Raw genomic sequence first — 21,988 nt, 5'->3', positions numbered from 1 at the left:
GCCTCTCTCTCATTGTAGGACCTGCTCTGCAAGAATAGAGATCATTCGCACTGTAACTGAGGCAGAGACCAGGTCTTATTCTTCTGTGTAGCACACAGGTCCAAAACAATAATTCAGGTGGCCAGTGAGCTTCTCCTACAAACATCTGTTCCCTCAGGACATGGAAGCACTAGTACTCTGATTTCATTACTATTATGGAAGGCAACATTCTGCTTCTTCCTTGAGCTGTCCTGCTCTAATCCTGAGGATGGTCTGCAAACAGTCTCTTCCCCTTAAAAGCCTGGCAGAAACAGGGAAGGCAGCGTTTTTGTCTTCTTCTGAAGCATCAAGTATTGTCCCCGGATGGAAGTGAGGAACTTGACTAAATGGAATGGTAGCAGAATTTGATACGGTGATTTATGTTCCTAGGAGTGATTTACTAATGGAGAACAGCAGGCTACTGGTTTGTGAGCATTTAAGTGGATATTGAGCCATTAAAAGAAACAGATGATGGGAATTCAGTGTAATATTTGATTTTGACCAGTACAGCCCATCTTTGATCCACAGTGTGCTGGGGAAGGAGGGGAGAAGCCATGCATTAGGGTTTCCAATCATATACATGTTCAAGTATCTATCTGAATGCTAGATTTTTGTGCTTCCCAGTCTGTTGTATCCCCCTATTCCTTCATTTTACTTGGAACATAAGCAACTTGGGCAGGCACGATCCTTTCATTATGCTCACGTGCAGCGCCTAGCGCAATGGGGCCCTGATCAGGGACCTTCTAGGCACTACCACGATACTCAACTTTTGGACAGTGTCAAAATACAACAAGAGAAATTAAATATCCAGCACCACTGGCTCCCACCACCTCTGCACAGATAGCCAAGTGTCAGAGAGATTACTAGTCCAATCAGACTGTCATGGTATCTTAGTCCGACAACAACACTATAGTTGAAATTTTAATTTATTTTGTCAGCCATGCCTTCTTCCAGCAAGATTTCTAGCCATGCAAATATAAAAGCTTATGGAGTTGGGTTCAATAGATTCAGGCATCAATTCATGACCTTCCCCTTAACTCAGTGAAAGTCAAAGCCTATCCTTTGTTTAAAACATAATTGCACTCTATTTTAACTTTAATTATGCACACAAGAACTGCCTGGAGTAGTCATTGGCTACAGAGAGTCTTTAACAAACAGCCAAAGTTCTGAATAAGCTACAGCCAATGAAACGGCAACAGCAACAAACAGCAATTTTATTCAGCCATCGTTATTTGGAACCATCATTCTGTACAAGCTGCAAAATTCAGCCTGTTAGTTATATGACTACCAAGACCAATCACTTATTTTCAAGTGACAGGAGTGGACTTTATCAAAGAAGAAAGTTGTGTGTTACAACACGGCCTGATTCCCAGAAAGATAGTTGTACTAGCCAGCTCCAGTAGTAGCTATTTACTAGGGCTGCTGGGCTAGCAGAGGAGCTTTGAGATAGAATTCTTACGGTCAGGAAATGTCAGTCTATCAGCACTTGCATTTTCTGCTGCTGCTGTTTATTGTAAATAACCAGGCTTCCTGAGCCCAAGGGTAATTGTGGCCTTGCCTACATCTCTGCAGGGAAAAAGAGCTGATTAGCTGTTTCACTGGATCTCCAGGAGACTGGGGGCGAGGCAGAAAGAGAATACTGCTTCTAGCCTTCATGGTGCATTAGTGTCTTTGGAAGAACAAGAGGGTGGTTCCACATTTTATTGCAAAAATAGAGCTGCCTCAAGCTTCTTTTCATCCAGAAGATTGCAGAGGATGCACATCTTGTCTTAACCCTGTGTGACCTGGGCTCTTGAACAATTGCCAAAAAAGGGTACTGTTCAAAACTTGTATAGTTCTGCACCTTAAAATAGAGCCTTAAAAGCTTCCTTCACTTTGCTTAGTGCAGCATCCAGCAAGTGCCAGATGACTGATGCTACACTGAAACCTCCTTCTCACAGAGGAAAAGAATTTTAGTTTTAAACCTATTGCTGAAATGTGACTGGCTATACAATGTCACACGCCTTCCCCAATGCCAGGGATGGTGGGTTAGCCAAAGCTTAATCTGGTGTTAATGGTGGTTTAACAGACAGAATGGCTTCTTAAACACTAGCTGTTTAGCTTAATTTTTTCTGAAGGTTAGAGATCAAAGTTAATGCAGAATGGGTACCACTTCTCTGGCTCCAGGGCTGCCTCGTCACTTTTAGAAGCAAGGTGGCTACTGAAAAACAATCAAGAGCTGGTTGGAATTTTAGAAGCCTCCTTGACAATTGTATTATAAATTGCTCTTTTGCCTCCAGAGTTTTCCCTATCAAAGGCAGCAATACTGAAAGAAGTTTTTTGGTAACATCAATTAGACACTGACTTGTCAAGTTGTATCTAAAGCATTAGGGGCCTTATTTCAGACTGAAAAATATGGGTATCCTCAGAAGAGGCAGGAGTTTGCTGCATATTTCCACCTGAATTCATAATCCTTTGCCACGGCTGGTTGCTCTTTGTGCAATTATGTTACCAGACTTTTGTGACTTCCGGTGGGAATAAGTAACCAGATGGACTTTTAAAGTAGCAAAATATTTTGTTCTCATGTCTCTAGCAACAAAGCCTCCTGGGTTTTGTGGACAGAAAGAAACAAGTAGAATTCTAACCAGAGTATTTTTAGTTTCTATGAGGCATCAGTGGATCTTCAAATATAAATAGGCCAAATGCAGCCTTTAGTTGGACATACATAAAATACTGTAAATTGCTTATAAAGTAACTCAGGTTCAGAACTGCAGGACAATCCACTGGGAGGAGTTATTGAAGTGAAAGTATATCATAGCAACATCAGGCAGCATGTCACAATCAGGTCATCTCTTCAAGTTTTGCTGCTCCTAAGCAATTAAGTGGAAGCTCATTAGGACCAAGGTAACTTCCTGATCCCATATTGCAATACTTTCTCTGCTTGTAAGTTACAAAGGAAAACTGCAACTGTGTTAAACCAGAGCCTGATTGACATGTGGAGAGGACATTACGTTTGCTGTAGTCTGAAGGTACATGTGCACTTGAATCAGTCAGTGATTAGTCACGTTAAAGGCCCAAGGGCAGGTCAAATCTTAAAACGCTGCAGTGAGGATACTGCTATGCTGATGAGAGAGCTTCTCCTATCAGCATAGCTCCTGCCTCTGTTACCTACATTTCTGGGACATTCCAATGGGATTAATATTGGAGAATTGCATAATAAATGGATCAAGGTCTTTGTAGCATACCAAACCTTTAAATCTCTGCACAGCTCCACCTTTACCTATTTTCTTCTGCAAAATATAGGCAGCTACTTACATACCACATCCTCTTGTTTCCTATGCTGCTCTTTCACATTAACTGTTCCTTTTGCATTGTCCTCCCACTCTGATCTTTCCACCTGTATTCATGTTGCCCTCTATGCTTGGAACACAGAGGGTAGGGAAGAGCAAGAAGTAAGGCCAAGCAAGCGCGCGCCGCCCGCTCCCGGGTCCCCCCCCCCCCTCCCTTCCTTGAGCTGCTCTCCTCTGCCCGCATGCCGGCGCAGGTCCACCGGAGCCGGGGGGACGACGACCGACGCGCCGCGCGCGCGGAGAGCTCTCGAGCCAAATGCCGCCGCGGAAACGCGCGCCGCCGCGCCTGCTTGGCGCGCTGGGGTCTAGAGCCGCCCCTGTTGGAACAGTCACTTCCTGGGCACTATGTAGCCCAGTGCTGTGTGTCAAGCCACTTTTCACAAAGCCTCCTATATGCAGATCTCCTTAGCAAGATTCTCATGGAGGAAGTATTTGATATTTGATCGTGAACTCTTCAAGGCAGGCCCTGTCTCAATGTTTTCTGTACAGACACACGTAGGTGGCTAATGGCCTCAGTTTATATTACAAATGCAAATGGTTTAAGTGTAATTTCTCAGTTCTCTATTCTAAGAAACTACTGAAGAGCAGCCAGAACAGCTATGTTTGCAATCTACCCATTAGCCAAAAAGAATTTAATTGAAGATTTGGGTTTGTCTTTGCAAAGTTTCATCGTAAGAAAGTTGTATAGACAAGGAACAAAAGTATAATGGTAGTGCCAAGATATTGCACACCCCACTGTAGCAGTTAAATGCTTCTAATACACTTCATAGCAGGCAGCAGGAATCTTAAAATGCAGCTTTATCCAATCCATGCATCTCTGCCACACTCCCGCCTCACTTACCCTGTTGGCTGTCACAGCTAGGTTCTGCAGGTTCTGCAGTAGCCCAACGTCTGCTGGTATGGAAGTCAAGTTATTGTGGCTGAGATCCAAGTACCGCAGCTTCCGGCAATAGAAAAGCTGGGTGGGTATCTTCTCTATCTTGTTGCGGTTAAGGTAAAGGCGCTCCAAGTTGGTGAGGTTGCCGATCTGCATGGGGATGTAGGCGATATGATTGTACCACAGCTTAAGGCAAGTGAGACGGTGTAGGTGCTGGAAGCTGATGATCTCCTCAATGGTCTTGAGGTTATTGTCCTTCAGGTCAATCTCTTGGAGGTTGTGGAGACTGAAGATAGAGTGTGGGATGCGTTCCAGGTCGCAGCGGATCAGCTCCAGCTCTGTCAGGTTGACCATCTTCTTAAGGCTGTTGAGGACAATGAGCTTGGTACCCTCGTTGTTGATGGAGAGCTTCTGGAGGTGCACACCAACATCCGTCACCACCTGCGGCAGCTTGGTGAGGTTGCTCTTCAGCCGCAGTACCTTGAGCCGCTTCAATTCCCTCAGTCCGTCGATCACAATGTAACGGTTGTTCTCTGCACTCAGGTTCCCTGTCAAGTGGAGCTCCTCCAAGGTCTTTAGGCTATAAATCCACAGAGGGATTTCCTTGATGTCTGTGAACTTAATGTGCAAAGATTTCAGGTTCTCCCTCAAGAAGGCAAGGGCTGGGGCCTCAATTTTGGCAGCCGTGTGGTAGAGCCACAGCTCCTTAAGGCTGGTGAGCTGGGCAATGCTTGGTGGGATAGTAACATCAGGGATGAGCTCCAGCTTCAGCACCTCCAACTCGATAAGGTCAAAAACTGTGTCGGGGATGCCACTCAGCATGAAGAGATGCAGCTCCAGCTTGTCCTGGGAGTTCTTTGTGATCCTCTGGCGCAGCTTCTCCAAGGTCCACTCATTGTTGAGGTTCAGCTGCCGCAGCTTGTTCTCACTCACCTCAGACAGAAAGACAGCGAATCGCTTGGAGTAGAGGGGGTCGTACTGGTCGATCAGGTGCAGCATGAAAGCAAAGTCATTCTTGACATCAGGGATGTCACTATAGCTGCTCTCCTCCCGGATGGACTCAAAGGAATATTTCTTGAGGGATCGCCTCAGCATCCACCAGAGTGTGTACATGCAGATCAGTCCATAAAAGATCACCAGGCTAATGTAGAAAGAGGCTAGGATTTTGAAGAGAGTGGCAAGAGGGTGAGCACAGCGGTACATGCGATAACCTGTCAGGCTCTCGATGTCCACCTTGCAGTCAATGTCAAACGTGATGTTGTTGACATAGTAGACAGTGTAGCAGATGATCAGGATGAACTTGATCACCTTGATGATAGTTTGTCTCATGTAGAGGCGATAGACTATGTCTCCCTCCTCCACGTGTGTGCGGAATTTTTTAACTTTCTCAAAAAGCGCTTTGGCCTGTTCCCCTTCTTTCTTGTCCAGGACGCCCGTCTCAGAGCGATCTACAATCCCTTGCTCGATCCGCGACTTTGTTCTCTGTAGCATTGGGACAGTGGCTTCCACATCCTCACTGACTGTGGAAGATTTCTTGTCCATGGAGCCATTCATCTTCCCAAAGGCAGGCTTGGGATCACTCTCCTCCACCACTGTCTCAGACAGTGCTCTTGTCGTCCAGGGGGAGTCAAAACACTTCAGCAGAATAGACACAAAATGCTCCAGCTTGGAGCTGGTCCGGGGGAACTTGAACCAGAAATTGCTGCAAGCCAAGAAGATCAGAGTGTGTAGCAGCACCAGGTAAGGGAAATACTTGGCAAACCAGTGAAGGCGATTCTCATAGCACACTGCATCCACATAGTTATACTGGTGCCGGTCTAGGTCATATCGGATCCCTGTAGGCCCAGTGTCCTGAGATGGGACAAGACTAGAGTTATAGTAAGTGGGGTCTGGAGTTGCAGCTGTCCAACCTTTGAAAGAGTCATTGCAGGAGTCTTTGGTAACCCATTTGCAGGGCAAGCAGATCATTTTGTCCTGGGTGACCTGAAGCGTCCCTCCAAACACTGCAATCATCAACATGACTATGGAAATGTAGTCCGTGAAGACATCCCACCATGGTTTCAGGATGCGGTATGCTGGCTGGGTATCAGCAAAATAGCGCAGTTCAGTGACAGGAATCATGGTTCACCTAAAAGGAAGCCACAGGCAGATGTTACTGGAAGAGAACAGTTTGTTTTGTTTTTAAGTGAAGACAAGGAAAGCAGGGAGGTCAGATTATATACAGAAGGTATCTGCTGGCTCAGTCAAAAAAACCCCACACAATTTCAAGTCCAATTTTGAGATAAATAAATGAAGTTCCATAATGAGCAAAAGCAGTTAGCTGCTTAGAGGTTTGTGTGAAGTTAGTATGTGGTCTTAATTCCTGACAAATTGGTATCCATCACAAGCCACCACAACTGCATCCTTAATTAACAGTCTGAGGGACCAAGGACTCACCTCTAGAGATAGTCACCAGGACCATGTTAGCCTTGTTGATAGGCTGGCATGTAGAGGCTTGCCCTACTATTGCACCAATTCCATGACTAAGAAATTCAGTTTCTAGTATGGTGAGCCTGCCACCTTTCAGAAGCACTATGTTCACAGAAAGCAGGCAGCTACACGTTCTAAGTGCACGAACATGCTGAAAAAAATAGACAAATCAATTCTGCATTATTGCTGCTGTCCCACAAGCTTGGAAAGGTGCGTTGTCTGAAACTACACAGAAAATAGAGAACTATTTCCCAGTGTTGCCTCACTAAGGAAGTTCACTATCATCTTTGAGGAAAAACTGGAGAGAGAAAAAACAGGGACAATGGGAAAGGCTGGATAGCATGCCTTTCCCCTTCGTTTAGCAGGACTTTGCTCTTTTCTATGCACTACCCCCTGCAAGAGGACTGAGTTATTTGTTCTGTATGGGATGCAGTTACAAGATTCCAATGTATATGTTCTCTACATTTTCTTGTATTGCCATTAACTTGATAAGTGAGGAAGGGAGGAGGATTAACAGAGAATTAAATTAAGTTCTTCAGTCAGCCACTCCTACCTGACAGCATACATCTCGACAGGGGTTTAAGCATCACAAGGGAACACAAGTTCTGGGAAGCAGACACATTAGTATGCAGCTTGCACTGTAGTTCAGTGATGTAGAGGTTTTTTGATTTAGTTTTAAGCCTGTAAACCAACCAACCAACCAACCACACACACACACACAGCGCGCAGCACCCCGGGACCAGCCTGGGTAATATTGAACTCACTATAATGCTTCCTTGTCCGTCACTCAGGAGCTTTCATTGGGCTCCTAGCATCATGCTCAGTTCTAGGTGTAAGGGGAAAGCAGTGGTACAGCCACAAAATAGCTGGAAACAAGCTAAGATCAAAGTGACAAAGCACTAATCTTTCAGCCACTTTGAGGGAAACTAAATAGTAAAGAAATGGGGGAGGCAGGGACCCAGCCTCTTCATTCCTCCCCCCAGTGAAGGCACCATTAAGAGAAGAATATTTTCTCGGAGGGTCTTTATCACAGGTGCTAGGGGAATGAGGATTAAAATACAACAGGGCATGGGAAAAAAAAATCTCCAGTGGCAAATTGGAAACACTCCCTGATATATGGAGCACGGAAGCAATCCATTTCTGAATTTAAGCTTGCATTTTAGAAGAGTTTTCAACCCAAAGAGCTGCAAAGTAAGCCTTCCAAAAGTAAACTGATACAGAACTGTTTTCCTGAGTCTGCAGGTAGACCTCTCCAGTGCCTGGTTTGCAGCTCATAGCTTTCCAGAACAATAAATGGTAAGTTGCCAATTTTGATTTGTTGGTGCTTGGGAAAGCTACAAGCAGGAGCTGCAGGCCCTACTGGACCACCCTTGAAGTGCAGATTCTGAGGAAGGTGGTAGAGTAATAGATGACCCCCCAGGTGGCTTTGGGATGGGAGGGATTGGGCAAAAAGACAACATTTCTCCATTAAAGCATCCAGAATAGGGAGGGGCTTCAGATTTAGACACCTACAAGCCAGATGCCCATTTCAAAAATTAACCCTCTATGCATGGTCCAAGAACAGCACCTCTGTAGGAATCCCAGCATGCACCTCCTTCCCAGTAGCAGAGGACTGGCTTCACAACAGGGTGTTTAGCTTGACCTCACTGGCATCCACACTTAGCAACTTTTGTATCAGCCTCTGGCTACTAGGTTCAGCCCTCCAAATTAAAAGGCGTCCAGTTACTCTTCAAGTCCTGAGAATTTCACTTGTGATCTCTTGAAGGGAAGTGTTTCAAATAGAAGCCACTTAAAGCCAGGGGAATGTGTTCTGGAAGTTCACTAAGCCACGGAAGAAGGAACTATGGCTCTTGCCACTATGGGCCAACCGGCTGCTGAGGCCCAGGCATAGGGAGCAGTAATTTGGGGGATGTGGACAAGCCAACGAAGGAGCAGCTGTCACAGGGAAGAGCTGGTAGGCATGGGACTAAGGAGCATTGGCTGGTTTATTTAGCTGCAGTGCGCCAGCTGAGCATAGCAGAGGAACTGCATGATGAGTGGCTAGCTGAATGGGTTGATCTGATCTGATCTTATTAGGACTAAAGAGTTATGAATTTGGCAGGGGGAGAAGGGGAACTTCACATTTTCTGGAGATGCCAGGTACTGGTCAGAACAGAGGCCAGCAAATTTTAAGTTCTATTTCTGGTTCTGCCGCCAGTTTGCTGTGAGGCCTTGGGCAAGTCACTCCATCTGTGCCTCAGTTTCCCCATATGAAAACAAGGGCAATGATTCTCAACCAGGGTCAGTGTACTCCTGGGGGTACACAGAAGTGTTCCAGTGGGTACATCAACTCATCTAGATATTTGCCTAGATTTACAATAAGCTACATAAAAAGCACTAGTGAAGTCAGTACAAACTAAAATGTCATACAATTACTTGTTTATACTGCTCTGCACTATACACTGAAATGCAAGTACAATATTTATATCCCAACTGATTTATTTTTATAATTGTATGGTAAAAATGAAATGCAAGCAATTTTTCAGTAATAGTGTGCTGTGACACTTTTGTATTTTTATGTCTGATTTTGTAAGCCAGTAGTTTAAATGAGATGAAATTTGGGAGTACCCAAGACAAATCAGACTCCCGAAAGGGATACAGTAGTCTAGAAAGGTTGAGAGCCACTGAACTAGGGCAGTCTGTATCCCACAGGGTATTGAGGCTTAATTACAATTTGCAAAGCACTTTGAGATGCTCAGATGGAAAGCACCAAAGTACTACCAAGTACAAGGAGAGAGCTAAGTTTCTCTCATCTCCCTCCCCCCAAATGCACCTAAAATTTGAGTGAGCTTAGTGTCAAAAAGGTTCCTGAATTAGTGTCCTGGAAATTTAAGCCCTTTATTTGACCATAGACTAGACAAGGAAGTGCGGTATCAGTGTCTATTCCATTCTTGAATTTTTTGCCAAGACTAAACATGTCCTAGTAAAGACTTTTGGCCACTACTAACTAGGTTTACCTCATCCATCCAAGTAATCCATTTCTCCATCCCCACCCCATAAACATCAGAGCAGGATACTTACTTTCTGCTTTAGGATTCCTGCTGGAGTAGGCTGGAAAAGACTGTGAAACAATTCCATAGTGATGAGCCAAAACTTAATGGCAGGCTGCACTCCCAGGGGATGAAAAGACAAGAGGTTTCACATAGATCCCTCTCCCTCATCCTGATCCCAGGGAACAGAACAGAACTCACATGGAAGGTCCCCTCGGCCCTTATCCCACTGATGCCTCACAAAGGAAGAGGAGTTCTGTGCTCAAATGGCTGAGATAAGACTAAAACATCTGGAGAAAGAGGAAAGCCTATATTAGCCACACACATCTGCTGGAATGTAGCTAGCTCTCCAACAGGGCTGGGCTTCCTAAACCCGCCTACACTTGTGGAAAACCACAGCTTCATTTCTGGGTGATTCATATAACAGTAGAGAGATTTTATAAGATCAGTGCCCCACCACTACCATTCAGGCTTCACCCCAGGCTTCCAGCCTTCCCACGAGTTTCTAAAGGCGATCTGCTAAGTAGTACAATATTCTCCCAATACTCCCCTAGCAGACAGCATTCAGAGATTGCATCGTGTTGATCTGCAATCATTCACGCTTAGCACTAGTAGCAAAAGGGGTTAAAAGCAAAGATTGTAATTAATTCATGGTTCTGTTAGAGTACAGTGTAGGATCCTATTTCATTTTCCCTCTTCCCTGCAGCCATATGTAATTAAAACTCAGATGTTATTCATTTGTGTTAAGAAGGGGTTGCACCCTGTCTCAATAACGCCTTACAATCCAACGGAGAAGTAATAAAGCTATTGCTCAGCCCGCCTCCCCCCACAGTAGGGGGACCAGACAGCAAGTGTGAAAAATCAGGATGGGGTTGGGAGGGGTAATGCGCGCATATATAAGACAAAGCCCCACATATCTGGACTATCCCTATAAAATCAGGACAGCTGGTCACCCTACCCCCCAGCCCCTGAAGATTTTCACCCCCAGAATGTCCAGTTACTGGGTAGAATTCACCATGTGGAGCAGGAAGTGTTAACTGCCTGGTACTTCCATTTAGTTGATTTTTAAGAAAGCCAGAAGGGGAAAAGCTCATCTCAGGAATTTGTGATCCAGATCTTAAGGCTTGGATTTGGTTCCAGGATTTGGTTCCGGGATTCCAGATCCTGTCAGGCTGGAACTGTCAGACTCAGCTGATATCACCAAGACAGGAATTTTATCATCTCTTACAGCAGCAAGCCAGCCATACCAGAGTCATCACTCTGGCCTGCTTCTGGGGGGTAGGAGGAAGAGACACACTGAATCCGGGGGGGGGGGGGGGGGGAATAAAGGCTTACTGCAATAACTACCTCTGCCAGCTGCATGGGGTCGAAAGTCTCCATTTATATCCTGCAATTCCTGATGGGTTAAGGAATTGTTTGATTTAAAAAGTCTGTTGAGTTTGGCTCAGGTTATGGTCTATTTATACTTTGTCAACAAGTGAATCCTCAATAAAGGTGGAGGCAGGAAATATCCTGTCTTCTAGTAATAATCATAGGATTGGAAGGGACCTCAAGAGGTCATCTAGTCTAGACCTCCGCACTCATGGCAGGACTAAGTATTATCTCGACCATTCCTGACAGATGTGTGTCTAACTTGCTCCAATGATGGAGATTCTACAACCTCCCTAGGCAATTTATTCTAGTGCTTAACCACCCTGACGGTTAGGAAGTTTTTCCTAAAGTCCACCCTAAACCACCCTTGCTGCAATTTAAGCCCATTGCTTCTTGTCCTAGCCTCAGAGGTTAAGAGCTATTTTTCCTTCCTTCTCCTTGTAACAACCTTTTATGTACTTGAAAACTTATGTCCCCTCTCAGTCATCCCTTCTCCAGACTAAACAAACCAGTTTCCCCCCCCCCCCCCAATCTTCCCTCATACATCATGTTTTCTAGACCTTTCGTCATTTTTGTTGCTCTTCTCTGGACTGTCTCCAATTTGTCCACATCTTTCCTGAAATGTGGTGCCCAGAACTGGACACAATACTCCAATTGAGGCCTAATCAGCACAGAGTAGAGCAGAAGAATTACTTCTCATGTCTTGCTTACAACACTCCTACTAATACATCCTAGAATGTTAGCTTCTCCCCCCCCCCCGCACAACAGTGTTTACACTGTTGACTCATATTTAGCTTGTGGTCCACTATGACCCCCGGATCCCTTTCCACAGTATTCCTTCCTAGGCAGTCATTTCCCATTTTGCATGTGTGCAACTGATTGTTCCTTTTAAGTGGAGCCCTTTGCATTTGTCCTTATTTAATTTCATCCTATTTACTTCAGACCATTTCTCCAGATCATTCTGAATTTTAATCCTATCCTCCAAAGCATATGCAACCCCTCCCAGCTTGGTATCATCCACAAACTTTATAAGTGTACTCTCTATTCCATTATCTAAATCATTGATTAAGATATTGAACAAAACCAGACCCAGAACTGATCCCTGTGGGACCCCACTCAATATGCCCTTCCAGCTTGTCTGTGAAGCACTGGTTACTACTCTTGGAATGGTTTTCCAACCAGTTATGCACCCACCTTATAGTAGCTCCATCTAAGTTGCATTTCCCTAGTTTATTTATAATGATGCAGGATAACTGAAGACTAGAAGTCAAACACTCCTCATCCAGTACTCATTCCCCTCGGAGGCAGGGCAGGTTCCACAGGTGCTAGACAAAGCAGTGGAATTAAGGGCCATTTTATAGTAGCCAGTATCTGCTGTGTCCCACTGTCCTGTTCCCAACATCTGGAATTAGAAGCATATGGGCAAAAAAAAAGGGACAGTTTTAAAACAGTTTTCTAAGCCAAGTCAGTTCACTGCCTCATGTCCAACCAGGATTGGAGGAGAGGGAAGCCACCAAGAGCTGCCTAGCCTAAGGATGCTGATCAAACTCAGGACTCAAGGGAGGGAGGAGGTCAGACCTAGGGACTGCATTCAGGACTTATTTTCCAAATATCGGTAGCTCTATGGCATGCTGTTAGAAGTAATTCCTTTGCTAAGCCAGTATTCTGTGATTTCCTGCCACATTAACTGAGAAACCAGAGCTCCCAGAGCCAGGGGGAGCTCTATGGGCATTTGTCTAAGGAACTGGGGCTCAGGAGAGCTGGAGTACTGGTTTCAGGGTCTAAGGTGGAGGTGACCAACCTGTGGCTCCAGAGCCACATGTGGCTCTTCAGAAGTTAATATGCAGCTCCTTGTATAGGCACCGACTCTGGGGCTGGAGCTACAAGTGCCAACTTTCCAATGTGCCAGGAGGTACTCACTGCTCAACCCCTGGCTCTGCCACAGGCCCTACCCCCCATTCAACCCCTTCCTACCCCCTTCCCTGAGCCTGCCATGCCCTCACTCCTCCCCTCTCCCCCCAGACTCCTGCACACCACGAAACAGCTGATCGGGAGGTGTGTGTGGGGGGGGAGATGGAGGTGCTAATCGGTGGGGCTGATGGTGGGTGGGAGGTGCTGGGAGCAGGGGGGGAAAGGAGGGAACTGATGGGGGGGCTGCTGACTTATTACTGTGGCAATGTACATTGGTAAATTGTGGCTCCTTCTCAGGCTCAGGTTAGCGACCCCACGTCTAAGGTAACTGGACTGTGGGGTGCCACTGCCCAAGAAGGGTGTCAGACGACATGGGGATGCACCTAGGAGAGTGCCTGAGAGACCCAGAGCTAGGACCAGGGACTAGTCATTATCCAGACTCAGGGGGTTTAGAAGCAGATGGGATCTAGCAGTTGGGTCCACTCAGACTGGCATCTGCCCAGAGAGGGAAAGTGGAGCAGACAGAGTTCCAGCTGCAGCATTCAGGATATAGCTAGAGAGGCTCTGAGTGTTAATGGCACCAAACAGCCTCTCATCTCATGCACTTAAAGACTGTGGATGTGAATGCCCCAGGCCACTCCAGGATCCATATGACAGAGCCCTGACAGCCTCCGCCTGGGAAGAGATTATTAAGAATTTAAGGACAGGTTTTAGTTGTCTCATTAGAGATGGGGCAGACGTAGATACCAGTGGCAAGTCTACTGATGCAAGACCAGTGTCCCCTCCCTATACATCTCCAGTTGCAGAAGCTTCTCAGTCTGAGAACCCAGAAACAGGGGCACTCACCGTTGTGAGCTCTGCTGATGGAGACTAAGGGAAGCAGTACAATGATCTCTAGAAAGTGAGTTTAATTCACGTTTAAAGTCAAATTAGTCTTCACCGTACTTGCAAGCTCACAGCTGGTTTGGACCAACCAGACGTCTGGTCTTTCACTTATCAGAAATAAAGGAAAGAAACCATTTGGCTATAGGAGTATATGCAAGGCAGGCTGTGGAAACAGCCTACACTGGAGGGGGAAAATAAAAATCCTACAAGGGTAACCTGCCTCAAAGCTACCTTTTTGTTTTGATTCTTCATAGTACTGCTGCATTCCCCTTGTCCTCCAGTAACCTTTTCCAAAGGAACGGACTATTTCTTTGAAGGCTCCAACCGTACGTTGAACGCTGCTATTGCTCACTTAATGCCTCCTCACAGATTGTTTCCAGTATATGCAGCTCTCCTGCTTCTACCAGGGTAGGGGAAAGGCTGCAGACTGCATCCTCACTCAAGTGTAAGCAGACAACAAGACTAATGATCCACATGCCAGCTCACCCCATAAATCCACCCCCTCCTAGGGTCCCTACATCACCATCAGCCTCCAAATTTAGATGAAAGAGCACTTTTTGCTATGGGGTCTTTTTAGCCCTCACAAATTCATCTGGATGTGGTGTCCTGTCCCATCATATTCCCCTCTCTAACCAGTCGGCTGTGGGAACAAGGGAATCTTTCATTTACTAAAATATTTAGAATGATTATTGTAACAACTTACAGTGCACCAGCCATGATGTGTAGCAGATTCACAGAGCTGTATGGATAGTTTTACACAGGGTACTATGACAGGAGTTACAGCAAAGATGGATTTTCACAACTGGTTTGCCATACCACAGTGATCACTGCAGACACAAGTGTCACCAAATGCTATTGCCATCTCTTATCCAGAGACACACAGCAAGGCATTTATCATGGAGCACAAGAGCTGCGATGCCCTGGGCATGACTACCACACATGGAAAGTAGAATCAGTCAGTATCCAAAAAAAAACAAAACACCACACTGCAAATCTGAAACTCTGGGTGTCTCAGGCCCTACAAAGCGGCACGTGGCTAGCCTTGATTCAAGCTGACTGTGTTCCTTGGATGATGTGCCAGCTTATCTCACTAGTTTGCTGAACACCTTAACTGATCCTTCACTTGACCAGACTCACTCCCTGGTTACAGCTATGTAACCACAAGAAAAATACTGTGACTACAGACCAGAGAGCCAGGGTATCCTTGGATAAGTCACCTTAACATTTCCTAGGCTGTCTCTTCCAGGATCCCTTTAATCCGAACAGGCCCTAACCCTTAAAGATGCAGTGTACAATACATGAACCCAGCCTGCACTGCAATCTTATCTGCCTCTCTGCCCTTGCAATAATTCAGTTCCATCTTTAGCCCATTTTGAATATACTCATAATATAAGGTGCCCTCCTCCCAAAATATGGGCTGGAAACTAGAAGTGAACAGCTGCCCCATAGGATTACTTACCTCCAAGAAGGAAGACAGGGATACAAGATTGGTTCAGACCCAGGCAGAATCAGAGGAAGATGCAGAGAGAGGACTTATTCCTCTTAAGAGTACAGCTCTTCCTGCTGGTGAGCCACAGACATGTTACAAATAAATCAGCAGAGCACAGTTTCTCTTCCCTTCCTACCACTTCTTCCCCTCCCCAAAATCTTGAGGACAGCAGCACAAAGCCCCTTTTGTTCAGACACCAGAGTTCAATTTAAAAAAAAACTCTTCAGGCCAGAAGCAGGATTGGAGTTTTCCCACCACCACATGTTTAGTTGCCCCAGAGTTAAAGGAAAAAAGGAGCTGGAAGCAGCTCCAAGTTTCCAGCCATCTTTCAGAAAAGCTTTCCTAGCAGAAGGATAGCAGCGAGCTCAGCTGGAGAAGCCTGAAAACTGTCAGCAGAGGAAACCAACTAAGTAACTTAATGCATCCTGTCTCAGAGCACTTTAAAAAGTGAAGCATGTTTAAAGCAACAGGACAGAAATAACCCACCTTCCCCCCCCCCCACACCTTCCAATTGAGGCAAAATAAGACAATTCCCTCAACACCACAAGTTCTTCTGGAGGCTCCTTATCACCCTTCATTCCAGCTAAAATGAGAGGTTTAAAATGGGGCATTTAGAATTAGAGCAACTCCATTCCAAAGAGTTGGTGTTACACCAACAGCCAGGAAGTGTAAAGCAGGGGTTCTCAAACTGGGGGTCGGGACCCCTTCAGGTGGTCACAAGGTTATTACATGGGGGGGTCGTGAGCTGTCAGCCTCCACCCCAAATCCTGCTTTGCCTCCAGCATTTATAATGGTGTTTTATATATAAGTCAACTTAAATTTATAAGCGGGGGGGGGGTCAAACTCAGACTTGCTATGTGAAAGGGGTCACCAGTACAAAAGTCTGAGAACCCCTGGTGTAAAGCATTAACACAGATATTCCATTTTCAAACTCAAGGGTGCAGATCGAAGGCAGCAAGTCAGCCTTCTGCTTTAAGGTCCTGGGTTTTCCCTTTGTGGAGGACACCAGGTGCAAAATTTGAGCCCAGAATTGTATTAAATTAATCCCTCTTACTTGTGTTTTACACTGTGGGATTGACACACCCTTAAGCTACAGCAACACAAGCCAGCCAGGTTACAATGCAGCATTCATCTTCCCAGCCACGTAATCACCATTTCTGAATCACTGAGATAAACTGCCCTTACTAAGCAGTGGCTGCTAACACACTGTTTGCATTTTTCGCAGGAGTCCCACTGCCAAGTGAAGTCCAGCTGCTGATAGCCAGATGGGTAGATTCTCATGCAGCCAGTCACTGATGGCGTGGAACATTCAGCAATTCCTGAGTTGCTGGTATGGTGGGTAGGAAACGGGAGGGATAGCTCAGTGGTTTGAGTACTGGTGTGCTAAACCCAGGGTTGTGCGTTCAATCCTTGGGGGCCACTTAGGGATCTGGGGCAAAATCAGTACTTGGTCCTACTAGTGAAGGCAAGGGGCTGGACTCAATGACCCTTCATGGTCCCTTCCAGCTCTATGAGACAGGTATATCTCCATATTAATTTCCCTGTAGGACTCCTGGGGAGGAGAGGTATAGTCCCAATCCAGCCCCAGAGAGCAGGGCTACAAACAGCATTTGCCTAAGTGTTTCAGCAGTACACCCAGAGGCAGCACTGGCAGCAAGTTCTTGCTCCAGCAACATGTGACTCATGGTTGACTCAGCACACGAGCAAGCCTGCCCTGACAAGTACAGGGAAGAACATCTGCAACAGAACAGAGAAAATCCAGATTGGAGCTTTGATCACATGACCTGATTTATGGTGGCATTCCACCCCATCCTGGAAGGAAGTGAGCCAGGGAATTTGGTGTTATCAGTGCAGTCCACACTGGAGTAACAATTCTAACATCAGCATGACACAGAGCTGCACAAACAAGGGTGACTTCTGATGACTTACTAGAATGATGCAAGCCAAAGAGACAAGCACTAGACTGTAAGCTTGTGAATTATAAATGTACAAATCAGTGACTGAAGCAGGCTATCCACAGCTAGTCTTTTCTTCTTTTAGCTATGGGGAGTACAAGTGCTTAAAGGGCAGTGGAATTTTTCAACCATCTTATTCCATCAGGATACTATGGGTGTTTATGCAGAGATGTGATCTCTGCATTACTTTGAGGCTTTCAAGCACCACATAGAAGTTTAAATATAAACCTCTCCATTTAAACCCCATGATGTAACAAATTCAGAGTAAGATTCACAAGGTTTTTATCTCCATCTTCCATATAAATCATACACCCAAGAAGCAGGCAGGGGAACCGTGGACTGGTGCAGTGTCAACCCCGGCTCAAATGCACCAAGCAAAATCGTGATTTGTGCTGTTCAGATACCTAGACAGCCCTTACATCTCCTTTTCCTGACCACTAGGAATAACTGAATGAAGAGGACTTACTGGCACTTTGTGACTAGCTTCTAGGTAAAGGACAGGATCACTAAGCCTCGAGTATCAAACTTTGAGATGGCCTCTCCCCAAGCAGTCATTGAATTAGACTATTCAGATCTCATAGTTCAACTGTGGAAGAGATGAATGCAATCAGATGAAAAGCAAGAGTGCAACAGCTTTTTTTTAAACTATAAGCACAGGAAACAAGCCAGAAAAACCTCTCTTGGTTGATAGATAACATGACCAGAGATCCACTCAGGATGGATAACCAGTGGTAAACCCAAGAGAGGCTTGGACAAACAGCAGCAGCAGGAAGATAAATAAGACACCAGTTATCCTGTGATATGTAACCTCAGTCTTTCAAAAAAAGGGAGGATAATCATATGATCACCTATTTGTCCTGCAAGTCTTGCATTCAGGATATGGGTATTCCAGAAAACAGACTCCTCAAGTATTCTAAATCCAGCAATTGACACATCACGTTCAGATCACCACCAATCTGTTCTCATTAGTAAGAAGCTATCAGAGTTCTGAGCTGCCCCACATGGATCACCCAGAAACCATGTGTCTGATGAAGTGGGTATTCACCCATGAAAGCTTATGCTCCTATACTTCTATTAGTCTATAAGGTGCCACAGGACTCTTTGTGCTTTTTACAGATCCAGACTAACATGGCTACCCCTCTGATACCAGAAGCCCATGAGGCCAAAACTGTAAAAGAGAGCATCTTACCAAGGCTAGGGTGACCAGATGTCCCAATTTTATAGGGACAGTTCTGATTTTTGAGTCTTTTTCTTATATAGGCTCCTATTACCACCCCCCAGTCCCATCCCAGTTTTTCCCCACACTTACTGTCTGGTCACCCTAACCAAGGACAGTATCAATGCCTTGCTGTGCACAGAGCCTGGGTCTTGAGGAAAAGCAGCTAGCACTACCTGCAATGTGTAAAGTTAATTTTGCAGTGAACATTGATGCTCAGTATGTAAGGAATAGGTGCTATTTTTACAATAGGGTGGGCATGGTAGAGTAGCTTTTAGTCTCTAACAATTTGATAGCAACAACAAGAACTAAAAAGGGTTGCACAGCCTCACTAACTCAATTGGATTCCAAGTCACAATACAAACTATACACAAATAGTTTTAAAAAAGTGTCTCAAAAGCTTTTGATAGGCTCTGCCTCCTTCCTATAAACATAGGCTGTCATAACTCTGACTTGATAACAGTTTGTACCTATTAAGCCTGTGCTACACCTCAACTAACTCATTTGGAGATGTTATGCAGTCAAGAGGCTCACTACCCTGCCTCCAGGTACCCCTTCTTTAAGGTACTAGCTGAGCTGGTGGTCTGTATCTGCCCCATGGTAAAAAAAAAAAAAAAAAAAAAATCCTACTTGTATACAAGTTCTATAAACTTTATTACATATACTTGAGTGCTCCCTTCCCAGTGTCCCTTTGTATCCTTTTCCAAGTCCACCATTTATGCTTGGAACACCTTCCTCAAGTGCCAAACCAATTCTCTCCATTCAGTGCCCCTTTTAACAAAATCCATCCACAAAGCCCAACAAGCCACTGAAGTAGGAAGAGAAAGCAAGGTCTGCAGTACAGTGCTCTGAGGTTGGATGACATGCTGGCCACCCAGTAATTTGTTCATCTGAACGATACTGTAATTTACTGGGCAAGGGATCATCTCTCACAGATTTTTAGTCCATCAAGCACACTGAGTACTCAATATAATGTTAGAAGGGTTTAGACAGCCCATAATCCAGAATATGGTTATCACAACCTCAGCCTTTAGCAGGATTAATTAAGCAACTGTTTAATGCAGATTATCGGTAACAGTTCAAGATAAGGGCCAAGGACTTCGAGTGCCAGGATGGTATTTATGGTCTATTCAGAAAGAAGCTACATGCATTTTGATAACTAGGGTCAGTGGAACATCAGATACTTAGGTACTATGCAATTTTGTAGGAGATGCACAGTATCTCTAACAGCTCAGAACATGATCAACATATGCAGAGGATTTTGCATTCTCTCTCATGCTATTGTGGGTGAAGAGAACTAGACAGGCAAGGACTCTCAGAGCTAATAGCTGACATTCCTTGACTGGCCACAAAGTTTCCTTGCTAAGCCACATGGAACTATTCACACCAGAGTGGAAAGCATTCCATTACCATAAAAGTCTCAATTCATGCTTCCACATGGAGTGCATTACCAGGAACGGACCAAGAGATGCCTGTATGGTAATGCAGTGGTTCAACACCCTTCTGCTTACAGACATCCACTCCATTAGTCGGAGGATAGGTTCAGGTTCCTATAACTGGGCGGTGGACACTTATGGAATGGAGCACCATTCAAGTTACAACTTGATTGCTACATTCAGCTAACTCCTTCCATCTTCAAGCAGTGCCTAATGGGTAACAAGCCTGTAATCAACCCACTACTACTTTCTCCATCACCATCTGGCCCGCACATCATTTTCATTTGGTTTCATGCCAGCCATGACCCATCTCTACACTTGAATGTTGACTGTCCAAGTGCAATTTCAAAATACAACTGGTGCCACCGGGAATTTCACATAACTATAACTCTCCACTTAGGAATTGGACTGTAGCCTTACCCTGTGGCTGGATTCTGCTATCTGCACTTCAATTCTCTGTGCTGGAAGAGGATGATGTCTGTATGTGCTGGATCCTGACAGAGCACAGAAACACTGCATTCCCCAAGCGCCATGGGAGCAGCTTCCCTGAAATTAAACAAAGTCTTATCAGTAGAGAAAGTAGCAGTGTCTAAGAGGTCCCAGGTTAACTCTGACAAGACCTTGAGAAAAGGTATCTGGAATGTCAGTATTTAAGTGCTTTAAGTGGTCACAGGGATCCAGGAAGAGACCCTCTAAGAAAGCTGGGAAGATCAGTGTCAAGTAGAAATTTAGGAGGTGGCAACTTGGCTAGCTATCAGGAAGGATTCTCTCCAAGCTCTATTAGAATATAATAAACAGCAAAAGCAGATATTACAAACATGTTTAAGAAAATCTGGGATGTTTACTAGCATCCCACAACCTAACTGAGTCTAGTTGATGGAAAGAGGTGAACCTGTTAGCAGCAGCATGGACTTTGTTCTCTTCATTATAAATATTCTAGGTCTCTTTACCATGAAACTAGTGTCGTTATTTCTGAGCTACAAGCATTAAGGCCTCATATGGGGGGGTAGGGATAATTCAGTGGTTTGAGCATTGGCCTGCTAAACCCAGGGTTGTGAGTTCAATCCTTGAGGGGGCCACGTAGGGATCTGGGGCAAAAAATCAGTACTTGGTCCTGCTAGTGAAGGCAGGGGGCTGGACTCAATGACCCTTCCAGTTCTAGGAGATTAGTATATCTCCAATTATTTATTTATTTAACAGGACTGTCTCACTGTTATCAACCCCTCTGCCTGCTAAAGTTCTTTTCAGGCAGCCAACTTTGAAACCACTCTGAACATCACTATTGGACAAATCTTTGGAAGAGTTCACACACTTTTTTACTGTCCTGGTTTCAAGGTACAAGTGTTCAGTAACTAATCCACTTGCTTCAGTTGAGTAGCTAGAAAGAGGGTTATACGTGTATTACTCCAACCAAAATGGGGGTTGGATCAGTGATTGCAACTTGCCACCACTTGCAAAAAATCGGTTTGAGATTTTTAGCTCTTTTTGCTTGTGGGCAGCAGGGGTTGGAACCATAGGCAAGGAGGTGGACTTAGCTTTCAGGAGCTGATCTCCAACACATCACTGCAGTGACAAAGCAGACAGGAATTGAGGATTTCAGAACATGTCCAGCTCAAGAAGAGAGGGCAAACAATCCAGGGCTGGAAGACGTGGCTTGGTGAGGAATCAGATTGAAGGAGGAAATGGGGAAGATACTCAAGAATCCAAGGATTATGTCCTGAGGGGTCTCCCTATTTCTGTTCCTCAAATTTATTTTAAGAAATTCAATAATATTTTCAGAACATTTCTTTGGGGTGCAGTTAAGAAAACCTAGACTGGTTCAAAACAGATCAGAGCTCCACCTATCTCTGGAATTATTTAATTTTTCCACCAGGCATCTTTGTGGCTGTTGGATATGATTGCACAGACCCCAACTTGGATTCAGACTAAATGAGAATTAGTATATCCTCTCTCTTTTTCAGGCACTGTATGATTGAATTAGTATAAATTTGATGGCTCCAGAG

At 45.0% G+C, this 21,988-nt stretch overlaps 1 protein-coding gene across 3 annotated transcripts in view; it reads right to left on the bottom strand.

Moving 5' to 3' along the window:
* Positions 1-21,988, bottom strand: part of LRRC8A (leucine rich repeat containing 8 VRAC subunit A) — a 31,559-nt gene that overhangs the window by 6,850 nt on the left and 2,721 nt on the right. For all 3 annotated transcript variants that reach the window (XM_039506841.1, XM_039506840.1, XM_039506843.1), the window contains exons 2-3: positions 20,406-20,531; positions 4,189-6,352 (exon numbers count right to left, since the gene is read on the bottom strand). In XM_039506841.1, coding sequence (XP_039362775.1) covers positions 4,189-6,345 — 2,157 coding nt within the window. In that variant the 5' untranslated portion in view covers positions 6,346-6,352; positions 20,406-20,531. The remainder of the gene's footprint in view (positions 1-4,188; positions 6,353-20,405; positions 20,532-21,988) is intronic.

The sequence above is a fragment of the Mauremys reevesii genome, linkage group 19 (genome assembly GCF_016161935.1).
Source record: "Mauremys reevesii isolate NIE-2019 linkage group 19, ASM1616193v1, whole genome shotgun sequence".
In the NCBI taxonomy this organism is placed as follows: Eukaryota; Metazoa; Chordata; order Testudines; family Geoemydidae; genus Mauremys; species Mauremys reevesii.
This window is presented reverse-complemented; position numbering and strand designations above follow the sequence as displayed.